Raw genomic sequence first — 12,500 nt, forward strand, 5'->3', positions numbered from 1 at the left:
CTCTTTCAACCCTCTCCATCCCCCTGTATCTCCCCTACCCCCCCTTTCCGATATCTCTCTCTTTTCCGTTCCCTCTTTTCCTCCGCCGTCCTTAACTATACCCTCTCCCCGCCTCCCTCTCGCTTTTCCATCTCTTTCTCTCCCAACTTTTCTACTCTTTCTCTTCTCTCTTTTCTCCTTACTCTGTCTGAATCCTCCTTCTCTTCCCTCCCCCTAATCCCGAAACCTCCCTCTCCCTCTTTCTTCCTATCCCCAATCCTTCCGTCTCCCTCTTCTCCCCATCCTTCTTCCTCTTCCCCAAATCCCTTCACTCTTCCTCCTCACCCCCCCCTCCCCCGTTCTCTAACCTTTCCTTCTCCTTTCTCCTTCTCTCCTCCCCAGTCCCCCCCCCCTCACCCTTCCTCCTCACCCCCCCCTTCTCTAACCCTTCCCCCCCCCCCCAATCAAGCATTTATATCCCCCATTGTATAACAACGTTTCGGGAATAACGAGCTTTCGTCATAACACGCCAAGAACGTCTCAGGGCTTCACAATGCAGGAGAGTGGGCGCCATTTGCTTCTTTGTGAGACCGGGGAAGGGGTAGGCGAAGGTGGGGAGGGGTTAAGGGGGAGGGGGAGGGGGAAGGGGAGGGGTTTGGATGAGAGTGCGTTGGCGTGCGCAGGCGTGTTCTCTCTGTCTCTTTCTCTGTCTCTCTTTCTTTCTCTTTCTTTCTCTTTCTCTTTCTCTTTCTCTTTCTCTTTCTCTCTCTCTCTCTCTCTCTCTCTCTCTCTCTCTCTCTCTCTCTCTCTCTCTCTCTCTCTCTCTCTCTCTGTCTCTGATGTGTGTATTGTGTGTGTGTGTGTGTGTGTGTGTGTGTGTGTGTGTGTGTGTGTGTGTGTGTGTGTGTCTGTGTCTGTGTCTGTGTCTGTGTGCATCTGCGTGTGTGTAACGGGTGTTATTTCTATTCCTATTTCTCACTTCCTACTTCATTTGTGTATGACATACCTTTAGCTCCATTAACAGTATCACCATTCACATTATCTTTATATCTGCATCTTTTTTACATTACGAATTAACTGTTGTTTCTTGAGGGAATTGCTCCATCCATTATTCAGGCCGTGATTGCAAGCGAGACGGAGTGATGTTATTCATTTTCTGTTATTCATGCTGAGAGCCTTTCCTGGAAGCATCATTACATATACATTTTTTCTTCCTAAATTGCATATATATTTTACTGGTTTTCGACTGACACTGAGGACGTTGTTTCTGAGAACGTTTCTTACGAATCACAATGATTGTTGATATTATTGTTATTGTTATGATTCTTCTTATCGTTATGGTTATTGTTATTGTTATCATTATTCTCATAATGATGATGATAGCTTTCCTTTTCATTATTATTATTAGCAGTATTATTATTCTTACTATCATCATTGTTATTATTATTATTATCATTATTATTATTATCTTTATTATTATTATTATTATTGTGTTATTGTAATATTGATATTAGTTAATATTAGTATCATTATTATTTTTTTATAATCATTATTATTATTAACATCATTATTATCAATATCATTATCAATAATAGCAGTAATAGTACTGCTACCACTACTTCTATTACTACTACTTATAAATTGTTATTATAATGATGATAATGAAAATGATAATATAATGCTTACCATAATAACAATGATAATAGTAATAATGACATTGATAATGATGATAATAATGATATTGGTTATGATAATGAAAATCATTTTGATAATAATGAAGAAGAATTTTAGTAATTATTATGAGGAAGATGCTGCTAATGATAGTGATAATGATAATGGTAATAAAGATGACGATGATAATGATGTTGATAATAATATTGATGTTTATAATGATAATAATGATAATAATGATGATGATGGTGATAATCATAGTCATAATTATAATGAGGACAATAGCAATAATGATAATAAGAATAGTAATGATAATGATTATGATAATGGTAATAATGATTATGATGATAATTATAATGTCCCTCACCCCTCCCCTTCCTCCACCCCTCCCTCCCCTCCCCTTCTTCCACCCCTCCCTTTCCCTCCCCTTCTGCACCTCCTTTACCATACCCACCTTCTTTAAAGACCGTTTCTCCTCCACCCCATCCCCTCCCTTTCCTCCACCCCTCCCCTCCCCTCCCTCCACCTCATCCCCATCCCCACCCCTCCCCTCCCCTTCCCCCCCTCCTTCACCATACCCACCTTCTTTAAAGACCGTTTCTCTTCCACTCCAGGCACGAGCTGGTGGACGAGGGCTCCCTGATGGTGAAGCACGTAGACCAGAGCGACGGCGGCCAGTACACGTGCGAGGCCTGGAACTTGGCGGGCTCGAAGACCACCGTGCCCGTCAACCTCTACGTGCACAGTGAGTACGCCCGGGGAGAGGGGGGGGTTGGGAAGGGTGCGGGGGTTGAGTTGGATGGGGTGTGGGTGGTTTGGTGGGTGAGGGGGGGGGGGTGTCAGCAGGGAAGGGTGCGGGGGTTGAGTTGGATGGGGTGGGGCGTGGGTGGTTGGGTGGGTGAGGGGGGAGGGGGGTTGGTGGGAATGTGTGGCGTGATGGTGGGTGGGTTGTATTTGATATGATGTAGATATATATATTTGTGTGCGTATGTATAGATAAATGTAGATGTAGATATATTGATATATGTTTATACATTTTTTTGTAGTACGTGAATTTTTTTTTCTATTTTCGAGTATTGCAAATCCCCGAGATTATTTTTCCACTTCTCTCATCCCAAGACTCGTTGGAATTACCATGAATATATATTACCTGCTCTCCGCCATTAAAAAAAAAACCTATCAGTACTCATTCTTCCTATGAATTCCCGCTCTCATTCCCCTCCTTCCTTTCAGTCAAGCCCAACTTCCTCCGCGGACCCAAGGACACGGTGACTCTGACGGACCGCAAAGTGGAGTTCGAGTGCCAGGTGAGCGGCGACCCTCCCCCTCAGGTGTCTTGGCGGCGACTGAGGGGCCCGCTGCCCGAAGACCGGACCGAAATCCTCGACGATCATACGCTCAGGTTTGCGTTCTCTTAGGTTTTGTTTTGGGGGTTTTGTTTACGATTTTTTGGGGGGGTTGTTATTGAGATTTTTAGGTTATATGATAATAAGTTTTTAGATTTTGTGATTTCAATTTTTTAAGGCTTTTTAAGATTAAGATTTTTAAGATTTTTGATTTACGATTTTTAGATTTTATGATTATGACATTTTGGTTTTGTGATTATGGTTTTTAGGATTTGTGAATGAGATTTTTAGGATTTAGGATTACGATTTTTAGGTTTTGTGATTACGATTTTTTTAAGGGGTGTGTGTTGATATTGGCGTTCGTATTTGATTGACTGTTTGTTTGATTTTGTGTTTTGTGACTGTGTTTGTGTGAGTTTCTGAGACAGATGGTTATTATTGCCAACATTTCGTCCAGTTTTTTTTTTAGATATTGGGTAATTTTGTTCTTAAGGTCTTTAAATACTATTACTACTTATGACAACTGCTACTACTATTTATAATGAAGATGATAGAGATGATGATGATAATGATACTACTGATGGTGAGGATGAAAGTAGAGCATTGATAATGTTAACAGTGGTGATGATGAAAATACAAATTTTGATATGTATAATAATGGTAATAGTAATGATAAAAGTAATGATAATAATGATAAAAGTAATGCTAATAATGATAAAAGTAATGATAATAATGATAAAAGTAATGATAATAATGATAAAAGTAATGATAATAATGATAAAAGTAATGATAATAATGATAAAAGTAATGATAATAATGATAAAAGTAATGATAATAATGATAAAAGTAATGATAATAATGATAAAGATAATTTTAATAATGCCAATGATAATAATAATGTAGATGATAATAATGATAAAAATAATTATGATAATGCCAATGATGATAATAATGATAAAGATAATGATAATAATGATAAAGATCATGATAATAATAATTATTATAATAATAATAGTAATAATAACATAACAATAATCACAACAATAACAACAATGATAAAGATGACAATAGCAACGATAAGCCTTACCTCCCGCCGTGCCTTCCTCCCTCAGATGGCCCAAACCGTGTCACATCGAGCCTACTAACAATATTCCAGTCATTTAATAATGCTGTTTGCTCACTGCCCTTGCCTCCTGGCGTGCCAATTAATGCCAGCAGCACGGTATGAAGTGTCAGGCTGCTATGCCGTGGTCGTACAGTTGTCATATCACTGGCATATTACCGGAAAGCTGAGGATTCACTGTTTAGGGTGAAACACTTCGTCATTTTGGTGGTTTTCTAGATATCGGATTTCGCTGTCTGTCTGTCTGTGTTCCTGTATGTCTGTCTTTTTTTCTCTTTATCTGTTTCTATTTCTCTCTCTCTCTCTCTCTCTCTCTCTCTCTCTCTCTCTCTCTCTCTCTCTCTCTCTCTCTCTCTCTCTCTCTTCTCTCTCTCTCTCTCTCTCTCTCTCTCTCTCTCTCTCTCTCTCTCTCTCTCTCTCTCTCTCTCTCTCTCTCTCTCCCTCCCTCCCTCTCTCTCTCTCTCTCTCTCTCTCTCTCTCTCTCTCTCTCTCTCTCTCTCTCTCTCTCTCTCTCTCTCTCTCTCTCTCTCTCTCTCTCTCTCTCTCTCTCTCTCTCTCTCTCTCTCTCTCTCTCTCTCTCTCTCTCTCTCTCTCTCTCTCTCTCTCTCTCTCTCTCTCTCTCTCTCTCTCTCTCTCTCTCTCTCTCTCTCTCTCTCTCTCTCTCTCTCTCTCTCTCTCTCTCTCTCTCTCTCTCTCTCTCTCTCTCTCTCTCTCTCTCTCCTCTCTCCTCTCCTCTCCTCTCTCTCTTCTCTCTCTCCTCTCCTCTCCTCTCTCTCTCCTCTCCTCTCTCCTCTCCTCTCCCTCTCTCTCCCCCTTTTTCCCTTCTTTCCTTCTTTCTTTCCTCCCTTCCTCCCCCCCTCTCTCCTTCTCTCGACACCCAGTTTCTTCGTTATTTAAGTGAGTCATTTACTCTTAATATCCATATTGAGTTGATGCAACGCCGACGTAAAGATGGCAGCCTGGAATTATTTTAATGAGAATAATTACTTTCTGGCATTTTTCTCTCTCTTCTATTTTTTGGGGGGTCTTATTTTTTTGGGGGGTGGGGGGGTGGGGGTGAGCTCTTTTACGACCCCGCGACGCCTCACTTGACAGCCTGTGATTTCAGATTAATGTCAGAACTCATTCCACGGCGCCCTTTTATCGCTTGCAGTCACGTGCTTGTCTTCGCTACCGTCATGCGAGAGAAATAATAGTTCGTTTTATTTTTACTTTTTTTTGAAAGAATAGAAATGAGTCTTTTCAAATGTCGAGTTTGTCTTTTTTTTCTTTATTCAGGATTGTCGTTGTTGGAATGTGACGTCACTCTCCTCGAATAGTTTTTGCTCTTTGTCCTTATGTATTTATTTATGTGTTTTGTTTTTACTTATATCCCATTAACGTGGACGCAGAAAGTATGACAGGGAACGCTACATCGCTCTTTAATTCAGGTATTTCCGTGACAGTACTTACTCAGTTTACTTTACAATGAACAAAGTTTGTACCCGTTTCTCTTCGTTTATTTCCGTCGTTCAGCTTTGCTCGTTGAAATGACTCCACAGGGCGCTTGCAGGGGGGGGGGGCCAAGTTTTTTTTTTTTAGCTCGTTCGTCAAAAGGTCTCTGGGAAACTTGGAGTGAGTTGACTTACTTGTTATAGCTATCTGTGTCTGTCTGTGTTTCTGTCTGTCTGTCTGTCTAGTGTGTGTGTGTGGCGGTGTGTGACTGTGTGTGTGTGTGTGTGTGTGTGTGTGTGTGTGTGTGTGTGTGTGTGTGTGTGTGTGTGTGTGTGTGTGTGTGTGTGTGTGTGTGTGTGTGTGTGTGTGTGTGTGTGTGTGTGTGTGTCCGGTAATGCGCATGCCCACCGACATTGCCCTTCATCTAACGCCCCTCCCCCCCCTCTCCCCCCGCAGGATCGGCCGCGTGACCCCCGGCGACGAGGACACCTACGTCTGCGAGGCCGTGAACGTGGTGGGAACGGCGAGAGCGAACGCCACGCTCACTGTCTATAGTAAGTTTGTCGTTTTTTTGCGTTTTGTCTTTTTGTTTCCGATCTCGGGAGTTCGTTTGTATTTTGTTATTCTATCTTATTTGTTTTCTTTATATTTTCTCTCTCTCTCTCCCTCTCTCTCTCTCTCTCTCTCTCTCTCTCTCTCTCTCTCTCTCTCTCTCTCTCTCTCTCTCTCTCTCTCTCTCTCTCTCTCTCTCTCTCTCTCTCTCTCTCTCTCTCTCTCTCTCTCTCTCTCTCTCTCTCTCTCTCTCTCTCTTTCTCTCTCTCTCTCTCTCTCTCTCGCGCGTTCTATCTATCTATCTATCTATCTATCCCTTTTTCTGCTTATTCCTCTCCTCTTTTGTTTACCATCTTATATTGTCTATGCAGATAGATAGCTATACAAGCAGATAGCTAGGTAGAAAGGCACAGATAGATAGGTAGATAGACAGATAGATAGATAGGTGCGTATGTACGTTTCATTGCAGTCTGTGCACATGTATTTCTGAACGTGTGGCCATGTATACACTGAAGTCTACAAACAGTACGCTATCGCATTCATACCAGGATACTCCCCCGCTTTCTCTCCGATGAAAAGGACCCTCAAAGAAAGCCAAGGCAAGCCAAAGTAAAGCAAAGCAAGACACAAAGCAAACCAAAGTACGGGAATCAAGACTGGAAACCTCGCGCCGGTTATCATGTATTATCGGGAAATCAGATAAGGCAAGGTTTCAGCGATTTGGTGGCAGTGAGGGGAGAGGGAGGTGGCAGGGGAAGGGGTAGGAGGAGATGGAGGTGGAGGAGGAGGACGACGACGACGACGACGACGACGACGACGACGACGACGACGACGACGACGACGACGAAGAAGAAGAAGAAGAAGAAGAAGAAGAAGAAGAAGAAGAAGAAGACGAAGACGAAGAAGAGGAGGAGGAGGAGGACGACGAAGAAGAAGAAGAAGAAGAAGAAGAAGAAGAAGAAGAAGAAGAAGAAGAAGAAGAAGAAGAAGAAGAAGAAGACGAAGAAGAGGAGGAGGAGGAGGAGGAGGACGATGACGACGACGACGACGAGGAGGAGGAGGAAAAGCAAGAAGAAGGAGAAGAGAGGAGGAGGAACAGGACGAGAAAGAAGAGGAAGAACAAGAACAAGAACGAGAAGAAAGAAGGAGAGGGGGAAAAAAGAAGAAAAAGAAGTGGAGGAGAGAAACAATTGGATTAGATGTTTGACGGAAGGGGAGGGACGCAGTGAGGCAGAACGTGAGGGAGTGTGATGAGGAGATGCTTAACAGGGTTTATGAGTGCAGGAGTAATGGGGAAGGTGAGGTATAAAAGTGAGGTCGGAGACTTTGAAGAGGCTGTTGGCATAGTGGAAAATAAAGAACCAGAAATTAGGACAAAAAAAAGTTTATTGGGTATGTGATGGGACTTTAAATCTCTAGTATTGTCCAACTGAAAATAATGCAGATTGCAAACTACAACTACATGCACACGAATGATAAAGAATCTCATGTCACGAAGCGAAGGAAACGGTTGAGCTGATAATACGAAAACAGGATATGGTTTGATATCACACGCAATGCATCTGAAAAAAATCATTGATATTTCAACGTGTTTCTCTCTATTTATGCAAGAGATCAGATGCTGATAATCGACATGAGCCCAATAGCCGGATAAGCAACCGGAATACGGTGAGATAAAACGAATTAATGAAATGAAATACTTCTCACGGAGCCGAGTGACGTAGAGCAAGCAGAGAGTATGAGTGAACGCGCGTGTGTGTACTTTGTGTTCAAGAGGAGCGTTCCATGTTTCGCTTGAGTTAGCAAGTTAGCGAAAAGTTAGCGAGTTAATTGACTTGTTTGTAGATAACTGCATTATTTGAGCGTCTGCACGGGATAGTCGTAAAATGAGTTAAAAGCAGAAAACTGTTAAAAACAAATTTTGTGCGGCTTTGAGAGAGAATGAAGTTGGGCGTGGGAGATGGTACTAGAGTGTGAAGTAGGGTAGGGGGAGAGTGAGAGTAAGAGTGCGAGAGAGAGAGAGAGGGAGGGAGGGGGCAGAGATAGATAGATGGATAGAGGGAGAGAGAGAGAAAAAAAATAAGTTCTGTGTTTTCGCGTATAAATAGTCGAGTGAGAGCAGAAACCTATCAGACACGCAGGGATGTAGCAGAAAAGGTTATACCAGGAGAGACAAACAGGCTAAAAGTTGTAGATCCCCCCACTTATTCTCCTTCGATATCCTCACTGAAAAAACTTCCCTCCCCTTCCCATCCCTACCTACCCCTCCCCTCCCCATACCGATCTCCAGCGACCCTAACCTTCCCTCCCCACCGCTAACACTTCACCATTATCTCCACCAACCCCGGGAGCCCTCGCCCATATCCAGATACCCAGCCACATCAACACCAAATATTCAAACGTATACACTCAAACACATCATCACCTCCCACCCCCAACGCCTCACCGCCATTCGTATCAATCCCCATCTCCCCCTCCCCACCCCCAACACACCACCACCGAACCACTTTACTTCGCCGCCGCCTCTTCCCACATCCAACACTATCCCCACCACCACCAAAACCCCTCTACCTCACCCCTAAACTTCCCTCCCTACTACCAAACCCCACCCAACCCCCTTGCTCCCACCCAACCCCTTGCTCCCACCCACCCAACCCTCTTCCTCCCTTCCCACCCCTCACTCCCACCCCCTCACCCAACCCCCGTCCTCCCCCCACCCCCTTCCCCCCAACCCCTCCTAACCCCCGTCCTCAACCCACATCCCCTTAAAACGGAGTCGCCGACGCGCTTCCCCAACCCGTAATGGTGCCACAAAAAGTCGAGGGAGAAGACGCGGGTAAATTTGCCAGAAGTACTTCGTTTTGTGTCGCCATATTTGTCCTTAATAGCCGCGGGCGGGCGTCGGTAACTTGTGCTTCGCCGAGGAAAGTCTTGGGTGAGGGGGAGAGGATGGGGAAGGGGTAGGGGTAGGGAGGGGGAAGGATGGGAAAGGGGATAGGGAGGAGGGAGGAAGGGGAAGGGGGGAGGGAGGATGGGCAAGGGGGAGGGGGAGGGGAAGGAAGGAGTGAGTGAGTAGGAGGGGGAATGGGCGAGTGGGAGGGGAGAAACGAGAGGGGAGAGGATGGAGGGAGTGGGTGGGGGAGGGTTTGAGATAGCAGGGGAGTGGGAGGACGGGGAAGGAAGAAGGGGGAGGAGGGGGAATTGGTGAGTGGGTTAGAGGAGGAAGGAGAAGGGGAAGGGAAATGGAAAGGGAAAAGGGGTGACTAGGAGAGGGGAAAGGAGAGGAGGGGTAAAGAAAAACGAAACAGGGAAAGGGAAGATTAGGAAAGGGGAGGGGGAAGAGGATGAAGGGTGAGAAGACAAGGAAGAAGGATGAGAAAATAAAAGAATGAGTGGGAGGGAGAAGGAGAAGAATTTGACAATAGCAGCAAAAGGATGGTGGGAAAAGGGGAAATGTGAGGGAGGAAAAAGGAGAACAAACAATCCAGGAATATAAGTAAATTGCCGCGAGTGTCCATAAAGTGCCACAGCACAAATGGACAGCTAGAATGTGTATCAGCGCAGCAGGGAGAGAGAAGGGCAAAGGGTAAATGCAGGTGGCCTCGACGTTAGAAAAAAAATGGAATCTCGAGTCGCATTAGCTCAGAAAAAAAGGGAAAACCCGACTCTTAAAAGACTGAAGGAAGGAGGAGGAGGAGGAGGAGGAGGGAGGCAAACACAGTGGTAGAGAAGAGGAATGCTTTTGTTTACAAGGGATTAACAAAGAGGTGTGTGCCGACAAATTACGTTCAGAAGGAGAGGGTAGGTCCCGCAACAATGAAAATAACTTTGCTTTTTTTCGTAGGAGAAAGGCCATACTTAGAGATAAGAAAATATAACTAAAGTTATGGGAATATCCCCCTTAAGAAAAGAGCAAGACGACATCTTAAAATAGTATTTAAATATCGTAGTCGAACTGAAACAAAATTAGTACTTAAGAAAATAGAAATAAAAACACCCACTAAGCCATTACCTTTAAAAAAAAATCACAACCGAGATCATTAGAAATAACCTTTCCTTTTCCCTTTTTTCCTCCAGCCGCACCGGAGTTCCTCGTTCGGCCGCAAGACGTGAAGGCCTCAGTGGGGTCGTCCGCCGCCTTCGAATGCCTGGCCGTGGGTCGTCCCTCTCCGCTGGTCGTCTGGAGCCGCCAGGATGACCACAACCTCCTTCTGCCCCGCCAGGATACGCCGTCAGGAGAGCCCGACGACCAGCCGAACGTGTGGGTGAACGCGGAGGGCACGCTCATCATCAACCAGGTGGGGAATCGAAGGGTCTTTGTTGTTATTGTCATTTTTTTTAAGAGGGCTCTGAATTCCTCATTAGATTGGTTGGCTTTCTACCCCTTTTTCTTTCGCCAATTCCTTGACATTGCGTCGACTTCCCTCTCCGAAACCTTGATCACGACACCGCTTCTCTCCCAGGTGACCCGCGAGCTGTCGGGCTGGTACTCGTGCGCCGCCGTGTCCGCCGCCGGGTCGCTGGTCGCGCGGGCGCTGCTGGACGTGCCCGCGCCCACGCTGCACCCGCCGCCCGTCATCTCCGTGCGGCCGAGGAACCTGACGGTGACACCCGAGGCCGTGGCGCTGATGGTGTGCCAGGCCGAGGGCGACCCCACGCCGAGGGTCACGTGGACCAAGGACGGCCGCCTCCTGCCCGAGGACGACGCCAGGATCACGCTGCTTGGCTCCGGGACGCTGCAGATCAGCGGTGAGTCGGGGGCAGGGCTGGGGGGAGGGGAGGGGGGCCTGGGGGGAGGGGGGCCTGGGGGGAGGGGGAGGGGGCCAGGGGTTGACGCATTCATTACTCTAGTTCACTGGCTAGCTCAAAAATTTCCTTCATCTCCGAATTCACTACTTCATTCATCACACCCATTGCTGCCTCATGGCTTCATTCATCTCATTCATCATTACCTCATGACTTTGATTAGCGTCGATTGATTATGTCTCCATTTATCCTCTCTCCATTTCCCAATTTCTGAACAGCTGATGAAGATCATCGCCATTGGCTGTTTATCCTATTTCATCTAATGCATTATTCACTCATTTCATTTTCGAAAGTTTGCATTTGAAACTTGACAGTCCAATTGTTCCTTAATTGAATTATTGATATAAAAGAGATCGTGGCCAATGTGCAGACAGAGAGAATCCATCTAAAGTGCTATTGTTCCATTGGAAAAAAACAACCTATCGATTAACAGCATTTGATCTCTGGTGTTAAAGCTGAGAGAGAGAAAGAGCGAGAGCGAGAGAGAGAGATAGATAGATAGATAGATAGATAGATAGATAGATAGATAGATAGATAGATAGATAGATAGATAGATAGATAGATAGATAGAGAGAGAGAGAGAGAGAGAGAGAGAGAGAGAGAGAGAGAGAGAGAGAGAGAGAGAGAGAGAGAGAGAGAGAGAGAGAAAGTGAGACACAGAAAGAGAGAAAGAGATAATGTGAAAGAGAAAGAGAGAGAGAGAGGGGAGGGGAAGGATTTTGTGTCCGTGTGTGTAAAAGAGAATGTATATATTTTTATATAATTATATGATTTTTTCCGCATTTCACAACTGTTCGCGGGTCGCTATTACCGAGGCCGATTGCCGCTGTTTTTGTGGCTGTTTGGAACGGTTATGAGAGAAAAGTTTACCCCACTGCTTTTGTAGCAATATCTGTCTGTCATTCTGTCATTGTATCGACCTATTTCTGTCTCTGTGCTTGTGTGTGTGTGTGTGTGTGTGTGTGTGTGTGTGTGTGTGTGTGTGTGTGTGTGTGTGTGTGTGTGTGTGTGTGTGTGTGTGTGTGTGTGTGTGTGTGTGTGTGTGTGTGTGTGTGTGTGTGTGTGTGTGTGTGTGTGTGTGTGTGTGTGTGTGTGTGTGTGTGTGTGTGTGTGTGTGTATCTATCTACCTCTCGCTTTGTAAATGCATTATGTATGTTTACCTATGTATATGCAAGCCATCCGTTTATCTATTTGTATATTTATCTATCTGTCTGTATATCTGTTTGCGTCTATCTGTCTATCTATCTATCTATTTAGCCTCTCTCTCTCTCTCTCTCTCTCTCTCTCTCTCTCTCTCTCTCTCTCTCTCTCTCTCTCTCTCTCTCTCTCTCTCTCTCTCTCTCTCTCTCTCTCTCTCTCTCTCTCTCTCTCTCCTCTCTCTCTCCTCTCTCTCTCTCTCTCTCTCTCTCTCTCTCTCTCTCTCTCTCCCTCTCTCTCCCTCTCTCTCTCTCTCTCTCTCTCTCTCCCTCTCTCGTTCTCCCTCCCTCCCTCTCCTTCTCCCTCTCCCTCTATCCTTCCCTCCCTCTCCCTCTATCCTTCCCTCCCTCTCCCTCTATCCTTCCCTCCCTCTCCCCTCTACCTCCCTTTC

The 12,500-nt window shown here is 45.3% G+C and overlaps 1 protein-coding gene across 1 annotated transcript in view; it reads left to right on the forward strand.

The window, feature by feature from the left end:
* The window catches only part of LOC113825761 (roundabout homolog 2), a gene marked incomplete in the record, with an annotated part of 639,900 nt that overhangs the window by 604,026 nt on the left and 23,374 nt on the right, over window positions 1–12,500 (forward strand). The window contains 5 exon segments of the mRNA XM_070132976.1: window positions 2,265–2,395; window positions 2,884–3,052; window positions 6,010–6,107; window positions 10,183–10,403; window positions 10,569–10,854. Of these exon segments, the coding sequence (XP_069989077.1) occupies window positions 2,265–2,395; window positions 2,884–3,052; window positions 6,010–6,107; window positions 10,183–10,403; window positions 10,569–10,854 (905 nt within the window).

Source organism: Penaeus vannamei, chromosome 18, assembly GCF_042767895.1.
Source record: "Penaeus vannamei isolate JL-2024 chromosome 18, ASM4276789v1, whole genome shotgun sequence".
NCBI lineage: Eukaryota > Metazoa > Arthropoda > Malacostraca > Decapoda > Penaeidae > Penaeus > Penaeus vannamei.